Genomic DNA, 26274 nt, shown 5'->3' with positions numbered 1-26274 from the left:
TTCTGTGCTGTGAATGTCAGAATCAAGTAAATGTCTAAAATGTGCTCACAAGCAACAGAAACAAAAGAAAGTCACCATCCAAATTCACCACTAACATGCGCCGACCAAACCTAAGTCACCCCACATGGCACACTCACACGTTCGTGTGGGGATGAAGCCAAAGGTTAGCGCGATAAGTGGCGACGTCAAAGGAAACCGTTGACCAAAACGAAGAGGAGCAGTTGAATGTCAACTCATGTTTACGATGTGGAGAGACGCCCGTTTCAGTCGAGTGCAAATTGTCAAATGCTACGGATGGAATTTACTCGGCAAAGGCAACGAATCGAAAACGAAACGCCTCGATGGGGTTGTGCTAATAAATAACAACAATAATAATGATAAAATAAATAACTCGAGCTAAAAACAGAAAACCAAAAACAAATACAGTGATGAAATAACGATTAAATACTAGTAGTAACAACGCCTAAAAATATACAAAACAAAATATTTGTGTACTCTTAAAATCGTGAAACGTAGCATAACACGCGATATTGTAAACAACATTAGTATAAACAATACCAAATAACGTAGTTCTTTCGCAAATCTAGGAAGAATGTGTGCGGAGCAAAGCCTTGATTTCAAGGAGAATTGAACGGGTTCGATAAAACGGCGTTAAGCGCATAACTCGAATGTGAAAAGATAATGTGGAAGCATGTCTTCCCACTCCGTTGTATCACTCTCATCTTTTAATATATTATTTTTTACACAGGGTATGTTTACACTGACTCATGCATTTTATATAACTCCCGCAAAGGCTGCCTTGGGCTTTGTGCGTACGCCTAAACCGTGGCTAATAAGTATTGGTGCAGATGTGTGACCACATGTATGGAACGTTTTGCAAAAAATGTACATACATTTGCGTGAAATGCCGATGGCACTGCCTACTCCAATGGTCCGCAGGTATCGCTTACGCAAGTTACCAGTACACCACTACTGGTACAAGAAAGCAAATTTTGCAGGGAGTCTCATTGATTTTTGTATCAATAATAACTTTATTTAGTATTCTAAACATGTACACATTATGGGAGTATTCATTTGAGTAGTGTGTTATTTCCTTATATTTCTTTGGTTATGATTAGCTAATTAGTGGTGATACGTTGCGTATACGTAACACATTTTTCTCAACAAATTTCCGCTTAATGTATCGTATCTTCAGATATATGCGTTCTTCTTCAACAAATGATAAAATTCATGGTTGCAAATACATATTTATTAAGGAAGGAAAATCCAACTTCATTTGCTCATAATTTCTATTAATACTTTTTCTATCCTCTCCAGCCACTCTAGCGAATCACTGCATATATGCATTCCTCCAACAACAATCAATCTGTATAATTGTTTACAAAGTGTTGTACGTATGTAAAATGTACACTGATATTTTAAAATTTACATTACTCCCTCCGTAATTGCCAAAAATTGAAATCGACGGTTTTTGGAAGAACCAAAGCAGTCATGAACCCCACGTATTTGTTCAATAATATAGGATAATGGTTTTCAGTATTTTGTAAATTTGCATGTTAAATTAGTTTCTAAAGTAATCAATGTTATTTGCATACATAGTACACATATGTATGTATGTACATATCACATACATCTTCATTGCTTTCTTAATGCTGTGTTTTTAATTTTCAAATACACTTACGTACATACTCCGGTTTATGCTTATGTTAATTGTCATATATGTATATGTTTATACATACATACGTTCATCACCAATTGCATTCTCTCTGGGGCTTACTTAACTAGTTGTTTCTTGGGTAGCAGCGAATAAGGTTGCTGCATACAAAATCAAATATCAACGATGCATAATGCAAGACAAGACACATAGTGAGAGCGAAGATCTGGAAAAAAAATTATATTTAGTTCTAAAATTGTAAAATCTACTCAGAAAAGATTTTGGTTTCAGGAGAATGGAGGTGTTTATTAACATCCTGGAATTCCATATTTATAACTAAATCTATTTACCACTATTGCACTGAGTGTGCTAGGAACCCGTTGTTGATTACGTACCAATTTGTTCGCAGTCTATCATTCGCAATCATTGACATCATTGTAATGCCCTGCGTTTTTTTTTATTCTTTCTGACTCTAGAAGTACTTCTACACATAAGCAATTCTGAAGTAACTGAATAATGTCAGAGACACTTAATTTTGCACGATGGCAATGACCCTACCGTTATTTAGGTGAAAACCTATATGTCGGGACCTGCTCTTCCAATAATAAGTGTCTTATATTATTGAAATTCGGAAAAGTTGCAAGACTATGAAACCCGAACTTAGCCCTTCTTTTCTTGTTAAATATTACGTTCGAATTAATTTATATGAAAATAAGTGCAAAAGAATTTTGTTCGGCGTCGTTTCCCCGATATATGTATACGCCCACATAATTTTACATCGCTAGCTCGCAATTTTATTGAACACCGACAAAAGGGAGAAAATATATTCACCAGTTTGAGAGATAATTACATCCTAACTTATTCGTTAGGTAGGAAGAATTATTATACTTCTGTGATGCTGTTAGAAAAACCAATCGGAAAAAAAATTATTTTTAATTTAATAAACCATACTGTTCGGTTAGGGGTTTTCCAAAAAATTGTATTGGTAACGTATGGATGTAATAAAGATATCTAATATCTTATATAACATTATCGATTTTTGTTGTTACTTTCAGATTTCATTATAATATCAATTTTGGCAAAAAGTAAGGTTTTACTGTTACTTTTATAGCAAGCAGCACCAATGGCAGTTTCAAATCACTTTTTGTTTTATTTCTATTGCACGTAATCTCAGTTAGTTCTGCCGTATAAAGTATAAGGCTGAGCATACAAGCAAATGGTACGTAAATATGTGTTCAAGTGGGGATCCAAGGTGATACCCTTTTGGCAATTCAGTTGACGCAATTGTTCGCATTTTTTGTTTGTTTGTGTTTTAAAGATTTCTTACACATTTCTTTATTTTTGCTGAGCGCCAAACACTTAAACGTAAAGAAGACTTTACATGTATGTACATATACATATGTATGTATGTTAGTACGAGGGTAGGTCGGAAATTAGTGTCAAACCCATTTCCTTTACTTTGTACTTTGTTTGTAGTACTTTGATATTCCAACGAATGAGTAGCTCATCTCAAAAACTGAGGGTAGTTCCCTGAGTTCGCGTATATACAAAGAAATCGACTCAACTCGTCACGACTGTCCAACGTTTCCTTCTGGATATCACAAACTTCGTGGCCAGCTTAATATAACCTCTTCAGGGTATAAATACACAATATATATTTTTTTATAAAAAGTAGAGTAAGTTTTGTAGACCTTCAAGAGTACCCATTTACCTTGTTCACATAAGGATTTACGACCTTGGTTGTTCTATATACATAGGTGTAATTCTTTTTCTTCACATTATTGCTCAAATATTCTGTTAGTTAGAGGCTGTGCAAACATATAAAAAATACTGTCTGAGGTGCAGAAGCACTTTTTTTTCTAAACGAGTATCGCATACTTTCTAATTAGCCATCAACAGCTGTGTATGCACTCATTTTAACAATTGCAGCATTTGCACTCTTGAGTTCGCTTAATTTTTTTACCTCCTTTAGAGCCTACGAATATGAGGGATGCGTGAGAATATCCGAACTGTCCTGTTCGAAGAAGTGTGTTGATATTTTGTGAACTTTCCTGTTTCTGTTGACTTCCGCAAACAACATTCATTTGCCATATTTATCTTCCGACCTTTCCCTCAGCTGCAACCTTCAGATACACGCCTCTGAAACTTTCTTCTTTTACACAACTTCTGTCCAAGCACTTATTCTGCACACTGACGTAAAAATGTACTCACGCACTGTGTACAATAGTCAAAAAGCTACTTTTTATACTCTTGCAACATGTTGCTACAGAGTATAATAGTTTTGTTCTCATAACGGTTGTACGTAACACCTAAAACTAATTGAGATAGATATAGGGTTGAACAGGATGACGAGACGAGTTGAAATCCGGATGAAAAGTGGGCGTGGCGTCCCCTCTAAAAATTTGTATGTATATATCTCTTAAACCACTTAAGCTACAACAACCAAAGTCACCTAGCGCAAATATTATAAGAACTCCTATCGACCGTGTGAAAATGAATGAAATTGGATAATAAAACCCCTCACTCCCCATATAACGGTACTTTTAAAATCTACTTAAAGTGCGATAAATCAATATTAAATAGGAAACATTTAATTTTACCCGCCAGATAGTATGAGGGGGCTTTAAAAGGGCAAAGGAGCGATGGGCGTGGCTTCGCCCACTTTTGGATGCAACAACATATCCCGAGATCCGCCCCACTGACCAAATGTTATGTTACAGAGGGAAAATGGACGAAATCAGACTACAGCCACGGCTACTTCTTATATAACACGATTTTAAATTCCATCTGATTCTTTCCTTTTGAGTGCGCAAATCAAGAAGCAATTAATATAAGGGAATAATGCCATTAGAGTACGCGACTTTGTGTCATATACATATATAAGTAATATTTTGAGAGAATCCTTTCCTGATAGTCGTATATCTGTGTGCTACAAATGGTTCGAATTGGGTGAATACTGCCTTTAGCCCTCAAATACCTAATATAAAGATTTTCGAACTTCCGGGTGATATAGCGGCCAAGATGTGAGTTATCTTACACAATTGAGAGAGCATGTTTATCTTATAACGGTGCATATTTGTGCTTCGAATGAATAAAATCGGGTGAAAACTCGCCCTAGACCCCATATATGTAACTAACAGGCCTTTTGTACCTGAAGGTACTTTCCTGGATTTAATCCTTGCAAGTTGCAAGAGTATGAAATGTTCGGTTACACCCGAACTTAGCTCTTCCTTGCTTGTTATTTATACATACGCACATATATAAATACGAGTGTATTCGCTTCTACATACTTGGTTGCCGCTCGAAATGTTCATTTTGTTAAAGTGTGCAAGAAGTTAACACTTTATGTACGTAACTATGGTATATGCGCACGAATGCTAATCTAACTAAGAAAAAGAAATCCAAGCAAATTGGCATTCACACATGCATGTATGTCCATCTGTTTGTAAGTACATATGTGTGCTTTTTTGGTATGTAAGTAGCTGCATATAAATAAAAATACGTCCGCATGTGCAACATGTTTCTATGTTTGCATGTAAAGTTGTAATGTCAAGGACATAAGCACACATGTGTACGAACATATGTATATAAAATTATTTGCTAGTTACTGCTGCTGACTTACCACCCTTGGACACTTGAAGGATAAGTAAACGAAAGACTTATATCCCGCTAAAAAATTCCAAGTGTTTTTCATGCAAACACTGAACGATTACTTTAGACAATATACAAAGTTTTATATGGAGCGTTTCGAAATCTCTACAAATAAAATTGTTCACAACAGCCCTATTTATTTAAGCACATAATAATATAAAATGTCAAACTCTTACCACCTGTGTCTTCTGGAATTAAGTATTAAATAAATGGCTTGCTTAACGTTTCAATTATAAATTGTTCTTCGTTTACTTTTGGGGAACGAAAAGTTATAAATATTTGATGTGAAAAGCGATTTTCTACTATTGCAAAGATTGAAATTTGCTTGAAAAATATTCTTTGATACAAGCTCTCCAAGAGAGCTCAGAATGAGATCAAGATGCAATATGACGTAAGCATCTTAGTAAGTCCTGCACTGATATGAATGAAACATAACTTTTTTTTATTTTTTTTTGGTCCAAATTTCGAACATAACACCATCGAAGTAGTATTGACAGTAGACCACTTTTGCAACAATTTTCACAGCATGTGGCACTAAGTGGAAGTTTTCAAAGAATTTGTTCACTTCTTGTTAGCTTTAAAGAAGCGTTGGAAATTGCCCACTGCGACAAGCTTTTATGTGTTCAATCGAGCTCATATCCCATTTAATTTTATTTTAAGTTTAAGCTTTAGAGAGATTAAAATTCCATCCGATTTCATTATATTGTATATTTATCACTTTAGCATCACAATGAGCGCTTTCAGTGAACGACTCGAGAGCTCTATAGCAGATAAGTATACCAATCTACGAGTAAGAATGTAAACAAAAGCTCGTATGTACAAAGCTACCTCAGAACAGTGCTGCAAGCATCTCAACGACAGTGAGAGCAATTAAAAAGAACATAATGAGCAAAAAGCGACAAGAGCAAAGCAAAACGTGCACCCAATCAAGATAAATACACAGTGTCAGGCACATACGCTCAGCCGCAGAAGGCAAGAGGATACTGCCACAATTAAAATATTTATGTAATAATTCATGACTGTAATATTATAATATTCATCACAGTCAGTATTGTTTATGCATAAACACCGCTTGTATATACGCAGAGGTGGTGCCTATTGTTGTTTAAATAAGGTGAGGGTTTATTCGCCCAAATAGCAGGTAAAATTCAGGCAGACGCTCATGACCTTTATTTCGAGGAAAATTAGATGGAATTTTGAATATGCTCAAACAACGCAAACACTTGCCTTTTGGCCACCGCATCTTCCCCATAAGTATTCCACATGACGTCGGCTGATGTGGTGGCAATATGGTTGATGATGTGTCTGGTGAAATGATTATGATGTTAATTTGCATACGAAGATTAAAAAAACTCAATGCGAACATCGTGTTGCTTACTTTCCTTTAGAATATACCATAAGTATAGATGAATTTCGGACACTCATATTTCCATATAAATTAAACATGTATTCACATAGCAGGTCTTCCAATAAGACTGCTTGCCCTAGATCTCTTTAAACAAGAATTTTATTTTAAAATTTAACTGAAAGGAAATATAGCGACAATAATCCATAGCTCCACACAAAAAAAAAATCGAAAATATGAGATCCTTTCATCTAAGATGTTCCAATGTTTGGTGTTACTTAACCAATGTTTATATGTACATATGTATATGAAAATTAATTTTAACTATTTTGTAACGCTATATAAGGCGTACAGGGTAATTTGAACATATGTATGTACATGGTTGCAAAAACATGCATGCTTTCATTTATACTTGTATAATATACCTGAACCTGCAAGTGGGCACATCCAGAACGATTGTCAACAATCTGCCCTTTTGAAAATTGTGATGGTACCGTTTGTTGCAGTTGTAATTAGTCCATTCAAGTTCATGTCTCACATCCCAAAGCCCACTGCTCTTTTTCCGGTCTTTTAAATATCATAAAACCGCTTATTACCATTGTTTAATGGTAGTGTTTCTGCGGCGGCTTTATGGCGGAAGTGGCAACGCACATTTATTACATGTGTCGCTATAATCGTGCGCATACATTCATGTGTATATACCCGAGTAAGTGCACAAGTATATAGTACTCGGGTGAATGCCTTTTACTCAGAGGGACGGGAAAATAATTACCTAGTGACGCAGAGACGAATGAAGTGTATTTTGCCCATGAAATTTTTAATTAAAAGAACTTGCGAAAATATGAAAAATAAAGCTGAAAATTATGAAAAATAAAGCCTACTACCAAAACAAATTTTTAAGGATTTTTACACAGATACGTTTAAGGATTTATTCAATTAGCTACCTATATATTGTATTTATTTGACTATGTACTTTCCTACACAGAGAATTTGACATTTTTAAAGATCTTCGTTATTCCTATTGGATTGATAGTTTAGATAAAGATTAGCGTTCGCAAAATCCAAATTCTGTTTGGCTAATATGCCTACTCGCATCTTGGTATAATATTCTAGTTGTTTATGTACGGATATAATAGTGACGGAGCTGCACTATTTTGTGCTTTAAAACGATTTCAAAAATACCAAATACTATATTCTGTGCATTACTCTATCATTCTAAAAAGATAACATTTTAATTGCAAGTACACTGCCATTAGTTTCATTATTTAAGTTTCCGCTGCAAACAAATTGTGTTCTCCAAGCGGGATGTCATGTCGATAATTCATATATAGCTGTACATAATTACCTTTGGACCATTTACATCGTAATTCAGATCTCCTGTTTAAAAGTCTTGATTATAATGCATTTGAACCTTTTGCAATTTTCATTTAGCCCAACTTCCGGTGCTTACATCCACATACAATTTATTCACATGTGGCGGCTTTTAGATCAAAATTGTCACGTTGTCAAACAAACAATAAATAATTAGAACTATAACTAAATTCACGTTGTATGTGTGTACGCCGGTATAATGGAAGGTAATAATGCTATATCTATATTTTGTTTGTAAAATTGGCATGTTGCTGAATAGAGTAGAGAATACAATACCGTCACACCTGGTTGCATTCATGACAATCATGTCGCTTGGTGCCAACACTGTAGCTTTGGGATTTACCTCTTCTGTTTGTTTATTAAAATGAACATATGTATGTATCTGTTGACGAAAATGGCAATAAATCTTTGCATCATACCTAAGCGAATTGTTGACTGCAACTGCCAGCCCTTTGTCTTAGTCTAGCTCAGGCCTGTCCAACATACGGCCCCCGGGCCACCATCCGGCCCGCATAGGCCCTTCATCCGGCCCGCCATCTCTTGGAGCCTTTGGGCATCCCAGTTGTATAGGCCTGAAAGTTAATTTTATACGCGCAAGAGGGCTTAGCCATAGACAGTTCCAGGCTTTTCTGGCTGATGTCGGTTCAGATCACGAAGACATTGTATACTTCAGTCGCGTTCGCTGGCTCAGCAGAGCAGCTACTCTAAAACGATTCTATTCCCTGCTGAAGATTTTTCTTGACAACAAAGACCAACAAATTACTTTCCTTACTGATGAGCAGTGGTTGGCTGATCTGGCTTTCGTGGTTGATATAACTAAATATCTTTCTGAGCTTAACTTGAAACTGCAAGGGAAAGACCAACTATGCACACAGTTATACGAACAGGTTCTAGCTTTCACAAAAAAGCTTTTGTTGTTGGAAAAGCAGCTGGAACAAAAGCAGTTGATTCATTGGTTGACCTTATCTACAAGAAAGCAAGATACCTTGGATTTTCACAAGTACGTGTTGATGATACAAAGGTTAAGGAACGAGTTTGACGACAGATTCGCTGACTTCAAATCACAAACTCCCTGCATGAAAGAATCCATTTCAAATCCATTTGATGTTGAAATTGAAGGCGCTGCGCTGAATTCACAGCTGAAGTTAATAGAATTGCAAAGCAGCTCTCATCCAAAAACAGCATATAATAATTGTCTTCCAAACTTAATTGAATTTTACAAAAGGTATATTACACCCAGTCAATACCCAAACCTTACTAAGCTGGCTATTCAACAAATTTCTTTATTTGGTAGTACATATGTTTGCGAGCAGCTGTTTTCTCGCATGAAATTTAACAAATCAAAAACCAGATCATCTTTATTAGATAGCCATCTTAAAGGCATTTTGCGCATAGCTACTTCTAAAACTCCAGCTGACATAGATGCGCTGTGCAAACAGAAAAAATGTCAGACATCTCATTAATTAGATTTTAAGAATAAGAATATCTTTATATGCTAAGGCCATAATTACATTAATAATAATATATTAAGATTTATGTGATGCTGCTTTTTATAAATAAATAAATATACCAAAACTGAAAGTCATTTTATTTTTTTTTGGCCCGCTACGGTTATGAAAATGTTAAACCTGGCCCTTCACAAAATTATGTTGGACGGGCCTGGTCTAGCTCTATTTATACAATTGCGGAACAAGCAGCTATAATCAAATTTCCCTAACTAGATTTGCGTAACATAAGCAGCGCCCATAATATTGCACTATTGATCGAACAATTATTAATCATACACTCAATATAAATACAACAAAGAGTTTGCAATAATTGAACACCTTTTTCATGTTTTTATAGTTTTTAATGACATATTTGTACACTTCGATAAAAAGGGCTGTGGTAATCTTTTTGTATACTCTTGCAACATGTTGCAAACTGTAACTTGAATAAAATTTGAGATATCATAATGAAACTTTGTGTATATGTCCTTTGGCAAAAGAGTAAAGACGAGCTCGTAGATGGCCGTAACGAATCACTGCATCGACCACAAAACGCCATTAAACACGAAAACTTATAAAGTGCCATAACTACGAACTAAGTTAAGATACATAGCTGTAATTTGGAAAAGAAGAACGCAGTAGCAAGGGGCCCCTGTGGGCTAAAACTTTTGAAAAAGTGGGTGTGGCCCCGCCCTTAAAGGTTTAATGTACATATCTCTCAAACTGTTCAAGCTAAAATAACCAAATTCGCTCAAGGTAAATCCTATAAGAACCGCTACCGACAATGTGAAAATGAATGAAATCCGATCATAACCCCGCTCATTTCCCATTTATCCATACAGTTACTTAAAGCTCGACAAATAAATAAATACCGAAATGGTGTGAGATTGTGTGAGATGGCTTTATAATGGCTTTTACGTAAAGTCACATATTTCGGGAGATGCTTGACCGATTTCAACCAAATTCAGTAGACATCACTTTAATATTCCTATATCACAGTGTAAAATTGGAAATCGAACTACAGCAATGCTTACTTCCCATATAACACAATTTTAAATCATTTTTGGTTCTTTCACTTTCCGGTAAACAAATCAAGAAGCAAAAACTGTTCGAATCGAAACAAAACAGTTCAAGCCCCTCGATACCGCATATGCGGACCCCAGTACCTTTAGTAGACTTTTCACAGAAAAAATATATGTGTGAGATATATAGTTAGGGGTTTCACATAGTCTCATAAAGTTAAAAGGTTTAACGATTCGAAAACATAGCGTTCAGAGTTGTATTTGCGTAAAGTTATTTTAGTATGTAATCCAACAACACATTTTTTAAACTAGTATAAAAATGTATGACTTTATGATTTTACGATGCTTTATGACCCGTTGTGAGTAACCCAAGTATAATTGAAATTTGGAGAGAATTCATTCCTGATAATAGTATATCTGTATGGGTTGAATCGGGTCCATACATTGCTTAGAACCCATATACCTAATATAAATATTTTCCAGCTTCCGGGTAACATAACTAATATCAGTATCGAACATCCGGCTCACCTTACTCTATATGATTGGTGATTGTATATAAAGAACTTTGATGACACTCTGGGAGCATTTTATTAGTCTGTGGCATTTAGTTCTATGTAGTCTTGGTTAAAATAGATAACATCAAATCAATACTACCCACAGCTTCCGTATATCAGTTATAATGATTTTAAGGTATTCAGTACATATATAAAATTGCTTCAAAGTATATCTGAGCAATGCCAACATTAATGAAATCACCCCGACCGTTTATCTGCCCCCAATATATACCAATGGGTCTGGCAGTGAACGAGGGCAAGACGAAATATCTCCTGTCATCTAACAAACAGTCGTCGCACTCGCGACTTGGGTCTCACGTCACTGTTGACAGTCATACCTTTGAAGTTGTAGATAGTTTCGTATATTTAGGAACCAGCATAAACACCACCAACAATGTCAGCCTGGAAATCCAACGCAGGATAACTCTTGCCAACAGGTGCTGCTTCGGACTGAGGAGGCAATTGAGAAGTAAAGTCCTCTCTCGACGAACAAAAACCAAATTCTATAAGTCACTCATAATTCCCGTCCTGCCATATGGTGCAGAGACTTGGACGATGACAACAGCTGATGAGTCGACGTTGCGAGTGTACGAGAGAAAAGTTCTACGAAAGATTTATGGTTCTTTGTGCGTTGGCCACGCCGAATATCGCGATCGATGGAACGATGAGATGTATGAGATATATGACGACATTGACATAGCTCAGCGAATTAAAAGACAGCGGCTACGCTGGCTAGGTCATGTTCGAATGGACGAAAACACTCCAGCTCTGAAAGTATTCGACGCAGTATCCGCCGAGGGAGGCAGAGGACGACATCCACTCCGTTGGAAGGACCAGGTGAAGAAGGACCCGGCTTCGCTTGGAATATCCAATTCGGCTATAATCGCGTAAGCGGTGTCCACGCCAATAAGGAAGAATGTACACCATACAATTATTTCCGTCTTTGAGTGATATTTTAATGAAACTTAATGGGAAAGTTTTCTTAAAAATTGTGTGGTTATGCGTGAATTAAAATAGAATTGATCTATGTATAGCTTGGTCAAAACCTCATATCCCTAACACAAAGAATTACCATCCTCTGGTTGATGTTTTCCACATTATCTCTATATATAAAATTTAGCCTATTCGGTTGAATTAATATCACATATCACACATCTCTTATTTGAAGACTTTTTAATATAAATTAGTTAACTAAAATATAGCAATAAAACTAAGTCTAAGTTTATGACCTTCAATATAAGTGAAGAAGATACTAAATTTTATTGATTTATTAATGATTTCATCGAATAATGGATGTATAATTCTTTCGCAACATTTTTATACACTTGCAACATGTTGCTATAGAGTAAAATAGTTTTGTTCACCTAACGGTTGCATATATCATATGAAACTAATCGGGATAGTATACATATACATATATAAAAATGACCAGGATGACACGGCGAGTTCAAACCCGTGTGTCTGTCTGTCTGTCTAACCGTCCGTCTGTGCAAGCTATACCTTGAGTAAAAATTGAGATATATTAATGAAACTTGGTATGTGCGTTACTTAGTAAAAACAGAGAACGAGTTCGAAGATCGGCGTAATTGGAACAGTCCCACGACCGAAAACGTATAAAGTGCATAATTAAGCACTAAATTTAGATATAAAATCTCCTAAACCAATAAAGTTACAAAACAAAATTTACATAACACAAATATCATATACATACTCCTAAGGAGAACCTCACTCCATTTGTGATGATATTTTTCAAAAACGCTAACATGAAAACAATAAGAATCATAATTATAACTAAATAATTGGTGGAGTAGAGCCTTCCTTCTGGTTGTTTAAATATACTCGCTAGTTTCAAGTTTTAATATAACATATACATAGGTATTTAACATGTACACGTTACAATCGCACATATTTGTGTATGTACTTACATATTTCTCAAGTACTCTGCGTCGCGTGGGTCTGTCCTGTTCTTGTTTTTACTTTGGGGTACAATTAGTTTCTGATTGTGTTGAGCCGGCAAATTCATGGCCGTAAATATTGCGAATTTCCACCTTTCAATGGCATTTATTTAAGAATATTATTAAACAACAACAAAAAGCAAAGGAAATCAATTGATCAATTTACGTAATTCAAGGTCAGTTGTCGTGTGGATTTCGCTTTTGTTTTGCTCTAGTTTTGTTCAAATGCATTGTGTTGCCACATTTGATTGCTTGTAGGCGTGAGTGTTCCCACTGAGTGGTCACTGACGATGGCTGGGGCGCTGCGCTGGTGATCGTTCGCCCTATGGCTAGCCTGTGAAAGCAAATGACGATGGTCGGCATTGTGTCCACCGTTGCTACAAATACACGCGCCAGTTAAAAGAACGTCTAAAAATAGAAGCAACGACTCAAGAAGCAACAAAATACCGACCGATTCGCTTTAGTGTGGCGAAAATTTACAGTTCAAATAAAAGCTTCAGGAAAAGCAACGAACGAAGAAAAGCTGACGTTGTACTAACTTTCAATGTTTGTTGTGGCAAATACATGCAGTGGTACTGGCGGAAGTTTTCATATAATATAAATAATAATGATAAAATAATTATTATTTCTTAGTCACTGGGCTATGGTAAATGAGTAGGTTTGTAATTAAAAGATAAATGAATATGTATATAATGTATTCCCTTATAAATATACCTACCGAAAAAAATGCACAATTCTCCAATACATAAGAATTTGATAATATTAATGAAGAAATAATCGAAATTGTCTTACATATGCTTATGATCGTATTATGAGAATGTGAAAATCTGAAACTGAAAATTTCTTAATTACCATAGTAATTAGACTTTTCTACAAAGAAAAATATTCGTATTGCTACAGGTCCACAATTTATGAGACGAAGTCATAATTAAGTTTTACAATGTTCGTGTTCATAAAGCTCAATTGTTTTAATGTGCGGTCAGCTGAGGTCAAAGCTCAAACGAGGGGATCTTTACTTTTTAATTGTAAAACTGATATTTGTAATTAAGGAGTTATTATTACTTCGCAAGCATATGTGAAAAAGTCACTTTGTATTTGTAACAACAGCAACACTAAATTGAAAACAAAAACTTGCCGATGGGTAGTATGACCTCTAGCGTTATTCTCATAATAGAAGGGGTACAAGAAGTGGAGATATACCTATGTACATATATACATGTTAGCAACTTTTCTGCTGCTTTTCACCTCTGGCATTTCGACCTTTGTAAAGCTTGTTTGTTGTTGTTCCTAATGGTTGCATGCTAAGTAAGCATTCGTATAAAGTAAAAGTGATGATTTCTTTGATAAGCTATTCTGAATCTCTACGTCATAGTCGTATTGATTAATTTCTAAATAAAGTTTTTTATAGTTAGGGGTTTCACATAATTTCATAAAGTTATAAGTTATAACGATCCGAAAACATAGCGTTCAGAGTTGTATTTGCGTAAACTTATTTTAGTATGCAATCCAACAACAAATTTTTTACACTACCATAAAAATTTATGATTTTATGATTTTACGATGCTCTATGACACCTTGTGAGTAGCCCAAGTGTTATTTTAACCCTCATAAAACAAAAAAAGAACTTGAAAAATTACTGTGTTTAAACAAAACCGAACATTAGATGGTATCTGTATATTACAGAGTTACGACAAAATACTTATGAAAAAGAATTCGAGGATTTTACCAAAATTAATTTCGCGTCTTTACATACCTTTAGCGTTTTAGCGTTTTTTCTGAAATATTTTAAATTGGAAACTATTGATTGTAGAGATCTATAACAGACCTCCTTAACAAAGTTTAAAGAAAAAGCTTTACTGCACAAGAAGTCACAACATGTTTTATACTCCGTGTGTTCGTCTAACGGTTGTTTGTAAATATAATTATGTACACATATACATACATATGTATATGACGAGATGCAAATTGTCTACATACATATGTACATATGTATTTAGAATTTTTTAACTTTAAGCTCAATAGTTGTAAGGTATGAAATTTTTCTTAGCACCGTGCCTTAGCCACGGTTGCTCATTTATACATTTGCTGCCCTATAAGCTTTAAAGGTTCTCCGTTTTGAATATTTAAGTACTTCTACAATTAAACAATTAATAATAAGTGTAACCACATAATAAATATTATTCAATGCAGTTCTAACGGTTTTAACATCGTCAATAAAATACCACGAGTACGTGACGGATAAAGGCAAAAATATTTCCATACCCTGCACAGCGGAGGGCAACGTTATGTGGGTTAAGGAAGGCGGCAACAATAGCACCATAATACAGGTGAGAAAATGGTCACTTACTTAGATATTACTTTACATAAGTATATTTGCATACCTATCCATATATAAAATAATAATATTCAAATACGTACAACGCGTGGTTTCTAATATACATACAATCTGTTAACAAATATCTGCGCGTTCGTGGCACTCCGAACTAAAATATACTCTCTTACACATAACCATACCTACATTTGAAGTGGATTCAAAAATTCGAATTTGAGCAGCCGTAAAGACTTGCGGCTGAAAATATTGTAAATTTGCATATTATGCAAGGCAAGGGGCCAAACATTGAAATTATTTCCACTTGAGAAAATACGAAATTCCTACATACGCAAGTTCGCAAGTCAGAGGCACAGTACAAATGCACTCGCTCTTCTTTAAAATTTTTGGAGCGTAGTATTCTTCTGCGGAAATTGTAAGTCATGCCAAATAAATATGATATATGAGTAAAAGTATCAAATTATTAATTGTTGTTGTTGCGGTCCCTTGTCCGATATAAATCCGAGTCCGTACGGATTAGCGGAACTATCCAAAGTATTAGCATTTATTAGTGGCTTCATTGCCCACAAGATTGCCAAAATAAATCTTGCAAAACGGTTGTTTAGATCTATTGTCTCAATAAGTCTGTTCAACCTGGCCCCTCCGGACTAAGAAAAGATCACTTACAAGCCGTGTAATCCGAAAATCACCATCACTTGCGCTAATAGATAATAATTTCTATTTCTTCACTTTTCCGATATATATTTATACGCATATACGAGTATATAATACACGTTGATAACTTAATGGATTATAAATTATATTCTCCATTGCAGACAGGTAAATTTTTAGTGCTGACCAATGTATCGACCGACGAACGTGGTCTGTACGTGTGCTTTGCTGCGGTTCCTCCACGTCAATCTTCCGCCCCCATTACCGGCTCCAATGCACAAGCAACAAATGAACAGAGAAAATCAATAACAGCATCATTGCCTACATCTGCCTCGCCATCGACGGCGTCATCGTTGATATTGACATCAACGTCATCATCGTCAACCTTATCATCGTTAGAAGATATAAACGTATCAACAATGATGCACACAAGTGCAACAAATGCTTCAACTACCTCATCGCTTCCAATGCCAGTGCCCACAATAGCCGTAGCCACCGCCACAAACGCAAATGCAAACACAGTGAATATATCGACGGGGCAGCAAGTTTCAAAATCTGACAAAGCTACCACCTTAAACAATAGTGGACAGACAATGGAAGCGCCTATACCGGACGCAGAACGGAAGACAGAAGCAAATAATGGTGATAAGAGCGAAGAAGAAACCGAGGCGGAGGAATACCAAGCTGTCGAAAAGGTCAACTTGACCGTGCGCACACCGCCAGGGCCTGTTACACAACTTTACTTCAAGGCATCTACTATTCTAGGTTTTCTAATCTGGCGTTTTAACAAAACCAATTCCGGTGGTTATCCAGTGCGCAGCTTTACTGCCGAATTTCGCAATGTTTCGTATAATGAGACACCCTACAACCAATCGTTCGAACACGAATGGAGTCGTATGGACCCAATTAATATTGCGCCGAATGTTGTAAGTTAGAAAATCCACCTACACGAATATATATTTTATATAGACTAACTATCTAGTCCGTTTTTATTGAATCCCTGAACATTCTCCTTGGAATTGATCTGTTGTTACAATGCCAGTACCAGTGCACTTAATATATGTATGTAGGTATTGCAAATATTTCAGTGGCAAGTGGCCATTACGACCACATGACATGAGCAAAATATTTCCGTTATTTCATGTGCATGCAATGGAAAACAACCCTGGTACTTGGTACTTGCGTGCTATAATTTTCATTTGCATTCATTTCATATCTTTGCCGCCACCCACTCGATAAGAGTCGCACTAACTTATTTATTTCAAAAATAATATATTCATATGTTTTTTTAAATTAACATCTTATCGAATATCAACGGACGAATTCAGCGGCAAATGGAGGTATATCGCCTGGAGCCCAACACCACATACGAATTTCGGATATGGGCCAACAACCAGTTAGGCAGTGGCGAGGTTGTTACCACCAATGTAACAACGCTTCCTGAAACCAAAGAGGAAGGTGAGTGTGGTGTCAATACAGACAGACAGACAGAAAGCACTTAATAACGATCTTATAAAAGGCTTGTAATAAAGCCAACTTACTTGAAAAACTCTAAATTCCGTATGTGGGAAATGTTCTACGAATCATTCTGAACAACTTTGCCTAAGAAACTATTGGTCTAAAACGTTTTTAAGGCGAAATTTAAAAATACTGATTAATCGATTGTATGGAAGATATGTGACAAAAGATCAATAGAATATCAAAATGCACCTACGTATTAATTTTCCTTCGGATTTTTCGAAAACTGTGGTACAAATTTTTATGATCCTTAAAAAACTTCGCCTTAAAAACTGCGGGCTCGAAACCGAGCTTAAATCCATAGTCTCCTTCTCAAAGTTCTTCAGAATGTAGAACATTTCCCGCATGCGCGATTTTTCCGTTTTTTTGGTTCTCTGTGAATCACCCCGCTTTTATACCTACACACGTAATTGTGTTTAACTGCTAAAAGTTGTCTACGTGATCAACAATATGTACTCATAAAATATTTTTTTTTGTAATATACTCGTATGGACATGTTAGAGTGGAATTTGCTAAGTTTTTCATAATGCGATCTTCGATTAGATCAATGGCAGTCAATGTACAAATGAGTTTCATTTAAGTGAGTAAGCGATAGGATGAACATGGCAAACGTATAATCCTTAATTGTGTTCAATAGCAAAAATACAAATCTCTACGTATAATTTATATCCGAAAGATAAAAAACATAAAATAGTTTGAACAAAAAATATTTAATTACTTGCAGAATCGGTAAAAGAAGACTATGTGGGTTTGTTTACAAAATTTTATTTCGCTAATTCAAAAACACACATGGATCGCTGCAATTGAAGAAACTGGGAATTTTAATAAGTCCACCTTCATAAAAAATTAAATCTCTCCCAACACAAAATATGGGTCTCAAGATGTCAATTGTGTCTCTCAATTTTTGAAAGATAGATACTTTTTTGGCATTAGCTAAACCAAATTTGCAAAAATATACGAATAATATATATATATATACGAATAATAAATTCCCGTTATCGTCTCATATACATAGTGACACCTTACTTGAAAAACAGCCGAATCGATCTAAATAATTTAAAAACAAAAAAAATATTTATGTAACTTCGTTAGAAAATGTGCCGTACATTCAAAATATTTGAAATTCGATGAAATTCGGCTAAGCGTCAATATTTGTTTTCGAAACTCTTCACGATTACTCTTTCATATTATTCAAGAAATAACTTCTTTTGTTCATTAAACATAAGCCCCCAACAATCTTCGACCAGCTCCAAAGTTATCATTTCTACACTCTTATGTAATTTATTATCAAAATGTAATTTCCAGATTTCCATAAATGTATGTAGCCTTTAAAGATGTATCTGTAAATGTGTCTATCATCCTAAATATACACATACGTACATACAAACATACACATAGTCATACAATCATAGATATGAACATTACCAACATATGTATGTACGTAATGACACTAACATGAATATGACTTTTTGCTATTATTTCCTGTAACTTTTACTATTTTGTTGTGTGTTATTGTTCGTAACTCGCCTTTCCACGTATCTTTCTTTTTTATATCTTTTTCTTTCTTATATAGATTTAATACGCCTTATACAACCCGACTTAGATAATTTCGATCCGCGCATTTGGATAATCGCCGTCAGTGTTGTACTTGGAACTCTTGTGATATTAGCAATTGGACTATGTATAGTTTTATCGAAAGAATGTTATCAATCATCGCAAACGGGTACTAACCATAATACAGATACTACAAACAATATCACTAGTAACACTAACTACACCGCCACCAGTGCTATAGCTACTCGTAATATACCTAATGCAGATGCTGAACGCAATTTGAATGTTGTTGTCATGGCTTAATTTCATTTAGAGCGCGTCTTTGTGGTTCGCCCTTTATTATTTTATCATTATTCCTTATTTTGCTTTGTGTACAATTTTAAATAGTATGTATATCAGTGCTTTTGCTTTGATACATGTATGTATGTTTCTATAAACATAAATAAGTACTATACTTTATCAATTTTTCAATGATTGAAGTGTGTAAATATTGTTTATTGTTTGCATATCGGGTGTTTTAGATCGCTTGCGACAAGTTCCCTTTTATATATATGTGTGTCTATTTAAAGCACCGTTTAACATGATGTGACAGAACATATCCAATATAACATATTACCCGTGCCTACTTTTCTAGAATTAAATACAAATGCATTCGAAAGTTACGTATACCACACGTAGTACACCGTATGAAGAAAATAGCTTTTGTCGATAAAATGGACCACTACACTTACTTACTATATATATGATATACATATATTGCAATGAAATCAACGTACAGAAAAAAGTAATAAATATTTTTTTTTATCAAATATCAAATTTGACCTGAAATTTTGCCTAAATGAAGCGCTACATGAAGCCTCTAGTGCTTTTAATGCAATAAATAGAAACATAAAGCCAAATTTTGTTTAATAAGATAAAGCATTGGCAACAAAATATTGTTGTGTTCATAATTCTGAAGCTTTCAATACTGAAATATTATTTCAAGTTTTCAAACTTCATATTATGATCTTTTAAAATGGTATACAGAGTCCTTGGTTGTTTCAAAAGTTTGTTCGATTCGGTACACTACCTTTATCTGCCAGCTTGTGTTGTACGGTGTAACGAGTCAAAGGATAGATTTTATTTCAACATACAATAAAAATAACAATAACTGATTTAAAACTTTCATTCGCATTTTGTAGCAAGTGCAATCTGAACATCCCCTTAGTGTTTTGCACATTTAATTGCTCGAAATTCGGGTTTAACAAATATGAAAATATACATGTAATAAAATTGTTTTCATTTTTAATACTGAAATATCCTGCACACTTTTTTGTTTGTACTTGTACCTTCTTCTTTTCTATATTTTTATATCTACAGTGCTCTCGCAAAAACTCGAACTAATGATATCCATACTTGTTCCTCCTAAATCAAGTAGTTGTCTTTAATCCAGTTATTTATTTCTTCTTCTGTAAAAGTAACCTAATAAAAATGTATTGTTGTTAATCATAAGTTTTTATCACAGCGTTTAAGCCTTCGAGAATATTTGAAGCTTCCTTTTCCAAACTTTCTTCAAGTTTTCATTTGCTTCAAAACACTAAGGGAAACGTCGTAATCATCTTTCAGGTTGGCAAAGTTTAAAATATTTGTCCAGCACTTGACCAAAGTCTCTTTTCTGAACCAAAGATGTAATAGCATCACTGAAGTTAATTTTTTGTTTCATTGATTCGACCAATTCGCATTCAACGGAAAAAATGGCTGCCAACAGAGAATTTTGACGATATAACTTTGTTATTCTTATTGCGTTTTGATTCATTACTTGAATGAAAGGAGTGACATTGTAATTGAGGTATCTTCAGATTTTAATTCATTTTCGTTTGTACGCGAAACTACGTTTTCAAGAAGAAGTAAATATTTTTGAGGCAATCCGACTTCTTATACTAAATAGGACATCGCCTAATTAAAGAATAGATTTGTTAGAGGGTAGTGTAGTTGCCTGTGGTACAAACGAATTTTTTAACAGAGTTGATGTCATCTAGGCTGGCTTTGTACTTCACTGGGGAGTTAACATGCTTAAATATTCTATTCACTTGTTTCACTCAATTTAATCTTGTGTTCTTCAGTAGCATTGGCACACACTAAAAATATGATACTATGTTTTTCACATTTGTTTTTCGGTGCCTGTTTTTTCTTAATTTGTGGAAACGTATAATTTTTCCGAAAGAAGTTTCCAATATAACCCGAATTCATCTGCATTGTAAATTAAGTCAGGACATAAACCAATTTCGTGTATTTTAGCTAGTAGCTACTTTTGAATAGCTCAACTAATTCCGGTCGCGAAGATAATTTTTCCCCTGAGATCGAAATAAGTCATATTGCGTGTCGCTTCAGTCATCGCTGGCAAAAAATCTTGAGCTATCCTTGCTTAACTCCTTAGCTCTTGCTTTTAAAATTAATCCGTTGATTGGGTAATTCTTGCTGCGTTGTAATAAAAAAACATTTGTAAAATTCATTTTTATTATCGGAAGTTTTGAAACACGAAGCGTTTTACATCTTCCAGGGCCCGATAGAGTTTTTTTAACACATTCAAAAATTTGTTTTTCTTTTTTACAATTCCACAAATTTGAACCTATCACTATTGATTTTTTTCGTACGTTCGAGTTATCGTGTGTTTGAGTTTTCGCGAGTGCACTGTATTATGAAGCACAGTAAGTTCCAGCATATACTTGTATGTATGTATATAGGATATATTTAAAACCATTCTGCTGAGAAAAGATATATATAAAGAGACAATATAGAGCGCTTGATAAATCGAAAAAGCGGTCATCTTAGTTTTTGATGATACCTATGATTCTTTTTCGAATAAAAGCTGAATATATTTTCGCTCATCTATGTATATATCTTTCTCATAAACAAATATGTATTCATGTATACATCTTGGCCGTGGATGAATTGCCGCGGGGCGCCGGAGCCCCTGTGAACACTATACCACGACTTCCGCATTTCAAAAATAGAAAAGGTTTCGATAATTTCAAGTTTTCTTAAATACTTTACCAGTTTTTGATTTGAAACATACACTTAATCATAACCTTAGGGCTTACCATGATGTTTGAAGTAAAATAATACACACGCATGTATAATATATGTACATATTATTGGGATAAGGCCCAAAAGCATTACTTCAAATTCATAAATCAAAATTAAAAAAATGTATTCTATATTAAAGTTCGAAACTATATTTCAATACTGCTGTTTTCATTTGAGACATGGATGTTTGTGTATAAATTTTAATTTGGTCTTAGATTTCCCTTTAAACATAGTTTATGATTTTAAACAATTTCAAATAATTTCTCAGAAAGATTAAATTAAAGAAATCTAACATTTCAAATGGACAATCAATGAACTAGAAAATAATAACTTTTTAGAAAAAAGCTTTGTATTTATACAGTAAATATACATACATAAATATGTGTACTTAAAATACGGTAGTTTATGCGATTTACACTTTTCCACTTTTCACTCAAATAGTATTAAGCTTTATTGTTGTTTAGAGCAAGGAGCTAAAGGAAAATACAAAAAATAAATATTTATGTATTATTGTAAAATAATTATCTTATCTGTAAATATGTTGAAATGAATTGTATAATGTGTGTTGTTGTCATTGTTATTATATTGTTGTTGTCGTTGCTGTTGTTGATAGAATTTAAATATATAATAAAAATACATTATTGCATTCGTTGATGAAAATTGCTTCTGTATATACATTTATTTACTTTTTTATTTTAGTCATATGCTACCTAAAAGAGAAATTTATAATGTCAACAAATCCAGTCACTTTGCTCTATGCGCACACCATCATCATCGACATCAATACCATCTTAAATGACATTAAAATTTTACAGTTATAAAACGGGATTAACGGCATTTTCAAAATACACTCTTTCTTTATTCTTCTCTTTTCCATTCCACTATGCGTCTCTCTCTCTCTTTCTCTCTCTTTTGCTAAAAATCTCACTCAAATCCAAATAATTATTATTCACGCAATATGAAAATAAAAATAATTAAAACAAATAAATTGAAAAACAAATAACATAAATACAACTCATATATGTATGTATATGTACACTCTCAATTTCTCTATGCACTAAATATACATCGCCGACTTATTGAAAAACATAACGCGAATTCCTGTTGAACATATAGATTTCGAGAACGGTTGGGAAAGCATAGAGCTTATACCGAATATAATACTGAATCCGGGTTTCTGTGAGTCGGATGGATCCGAACCAGTGCAGCCGTACACACGAACTATCATCTTTGGTGAAGATGACGAGAGTGATGGCTACGAGAGTGAAGAATCAGATCACGAGCCACCCATGGAAAAATTCAAGCGAAAAGTGTCGGTTTTCTTCACAGGCCCCACAATAAGACGCATTTGAGTTAAATCGGATGACGCCTCTAACGGACGCGGCGAAATAAATAGCATTTGTACATTTAATATTATTTACAATTTGTTTTGCTCACATTTTGGGACGTTTGTGATTTATAGTACTAAGAGATTGCACCATTGTACAGGTTATTTTTCTTCATCATATAGATTTTAAATTGTTAATATGCATATTTTCGAATATAGAAAATCATAATTCTTCTCAGCAGTATTGAGATACAATTTTTAGGAGGCGATTGCAGTACCGTTGCTTCAATGCTAGCTTAAGATTCTAAGCAACTATTTGTTAACACTGATAAGAAAAAAATCATTATAATACTTGTAAAAATATTATAGTAACAAAAATGACAAAAGTTGTCGCATAGGAAAGAATGTAGGTACTTATATTTAAGAAAATATAAGCGAGCTTTTGTTACGAATCAAATTTTATAAATTAACGCCTAAGCAAATTGTTATTGAATATACACACATATATACATATGTACATACAAGCAAACACAAAGTTAAAGACATTTAGAAAATGATCAGTACGCATATGGAAAGAAACTTACTCGAATACATACATATAGACTCACGATCCATCTCAGTTCTCAGTTCGTCAAACGCGACCCCCTTATTAAATTTAATATCCACCCTTTTCGTTTCTAATCCCCAACAGAGTGAATTTCAGCACGAGCACGAGCACGAGCGAGACAATGTTTTATTGTGCTTTATATAGAGAACAACGCAGTCTAGCCTGTAGTATTCCTGCATCCTTCTTAATGAGCCACTTATCGTCTGCTTTGATTTTTAACTTTCATCGGATATTCTGATGTACGTGTGTTTTTCGTTCAGTCTATTAGATCTGCAGGCGAAATTACTGAGTTAGTGTTCCTAATTAAACCCGTTTTTAGTTACACACACACATGTACATATGCCTATGCAAACACGACTGGAAGAAGATGAAGCTTAGAACTTAGGAAATTACTACCAAATAATGGATGAAACGATATGCATAAATAATTGTTGCTGTGATAAAATTTCAATTGGAAAACGCTATGTATTAATAAATTTAATATATTACAAAGTTATTAACTAAAGCAAGCGCTCACATTTGAATGAAGATTGAATAAATTGTACATTTTTGTGGGGGCCAACACGTTGTCTTTTAAACACTAAAATGTTACTGATACATAAACTCAAATATGCGTAAATATAATTGTATCATTGTTTTTTTTTTTTTGTTGTTTTTTTTTGGTACTCGTATAATTGGTTTGGTGTCCTTAAATCGACAAAGTGGTGATAACGAATACGAATCTCTTGGAATGAGAGAGGTATTAGATGAACTCTTTGTCTTCCCTTCATGGCACATTCTGTTTCTTTATTTCATGACAATCAAATAATTGTAGCGATTAGCAAAAATTGCCAAATTGTCTACTTATATGTGGTAATTGTCTGATGTAATGAGCAGTCTGAAAGCTCTATTATAGTAGTCAAATACCTTCAATAAATCCGGGTCATAATTACTAATTGTCCAAATCAAATATCTGTCTGAAAATCTATTAAAAATATCCAACCATTCGACACTAAAATGTGATATGATGGCAGATTGATTGAATGGTTGATTTCTTTATATTGAATAGTCGAAAAAGTCTTTTCGTATTTCTAAGTAATCAAATTTTAACTTATTTTTTTATATTTATAATAATAAATAAATAAGCAAATAGTATGTGCCATCTTGGTCGACCACTTTTTGTCATTTTTCCGCTAGAGACATTATTCCATCAACGTAAAACTTTCATCAGTGTAAATAGAAATTTCAAAATTTCTAGAACGGATGGTTTAACACAATGTGATTGGTAGCACTGGAGATTTACTACTGCAACAACATCTATTGACAAAATACGAAAAGACTTTTTTGACTACCCAATATATCGTTATCTCCGTTTTTCCAACATCTTTCTTTTACATGGTACATAACTCTGGGATACTTGGCGCTTAACTGCCCAACCATGCCCATATCTCATAAATGTTACTTATAACACAAACGCAATTATCCGACTTCTTCACTGAGTTATCCCACTTGTCAATTAGTTGCTTCTCTTCCCATCTGTGGTTCGTGCCTTGATGCCATCCAACATATGGAGATCTGTTCTTAATTATTTATTAAAATTGATTTGACTCCAGTTGAAGAAACATCCTCTATTTGAGAGGACATACATATACAATTGAACACACATTCATACAAACATACATACATATGTGTAAAGGTAGTTATACGATTATACGAAAAACAACAAGCACAACAACCACAGCGTGGGAAAACTAAAAGCATTCAAATAAGAGCCGCATTAAATTTAGTGATCAAAACGCCTTCAAATTGCAATTATACAAAAAAGAAATGTAGAAAATTATTAAATACTATTAATAAAAAACAACCGAATAGTAAATGCAAACACGTATGCTTTTGTGTAAATATTAATTTTTAGAAATAAAGCAGCGAATTTTTATTGCGACATACACATACATACATACATACATAGGTATTTAAATGCAATGACGCTTGATTCATACACGCCTTTGTGTGCGTATATTATAAAGTCTTAAATAACTACTTTGTTATTATAATTTAAAAGCAATCATTGAGACAAATGTATAATTTATGATTTACGGTTAACCCTAATATAAAATACATACACAAATATGTATATATAGATGCATATATAGTGGAAAACGCGCCGTATGTTAGTTGATAAAAGCCCCCAAAGTATACCGAAA

At 34.3% G+C, this 26274-nt stretch overlaps 1 protein-coding gene across 2 annotated transcripts; it reads left to right on the top strand.

Annotated features, from left to right (window-relative positions):
- Positions 1-242: 242 nt before the first annotated feature.
- Positions 243-24677, top strand: LOC120773731 (A-agglutinin anchorage subunit). Of its 2 annotated transcripts, none has more exons than XM_040102788.1 (6): positions 243-749; positions 15230-15366; positions 16184-16945; positions 17348-17477; positions 19111-19260; positions 22857-23267. In XM_040102788.1, the coding sequence occupies exons 1-6, from the start codon at positions 692-694 to the stop codon at positions 22976-22978; spliced, it is 1359 nt and encodes a 452-aa protein (XP_039958722.1). In that variant the 5' UTR covers positions 243-691; the 3' UTR covers positions 22979-23267. The 2 variants fall into 2 exon arrangements, with proteins under 2 accessions (XP_039958722.1, XP_039958721.1); XM_040102787.1 differs by lacking the exon at positions 22857-23267 and adding an exon at positions 23274-24677 and having other exon boundaries at positions 245-749.
- Positions 24678-26274: the final 1597 nt, after the last annotated feature.

The sequence above is a fragment of the Bactrocera tryoni genome, chromosome 4 (assembly GCF_016617805.1).
Source record: "Bactrocera tryoni isolate S06 chromosome 4, CSIRO_BtryS06_freeze2, whole genome shotgun sequence".
NCBI classification, from domain to species: domain Eukaryota; kingdom Metazoa; phylum Arthropoda; class Insecta; order Diptera; family Tephritidae; genus Bactrocera; species Bactrocera tryoni.
The sequence above is the reverse complement of the archived record's forward strand: the minus strand, read 5'-3'. Positions and strand labels throughout refer to the sequence as shown.

Bases quoted from the DNA above. Each gene is read 5' to 3' on its own strand.
- LOC120773731 (XM_040102787.1), top strand. From the start codon at position 692: ATGTCTTCCCACTCCGTTGTATCACTCTCATCTTTTAATATATTATTT. The intron at 17,478-19,110 runs GTGAGTGTGGTG...TTTCTTATATAG, and splicing joins TCCTGAAACCAAAGAGGAAG to ATTTAATACGCCTTATACAA. The intron at 19,261-23,273 runs GTACTAACCATA...TTGAACATATAG, and splicing joins TTATCAATCATCGCAAACGG to ATTTCGAGAACGGTTGGGAA.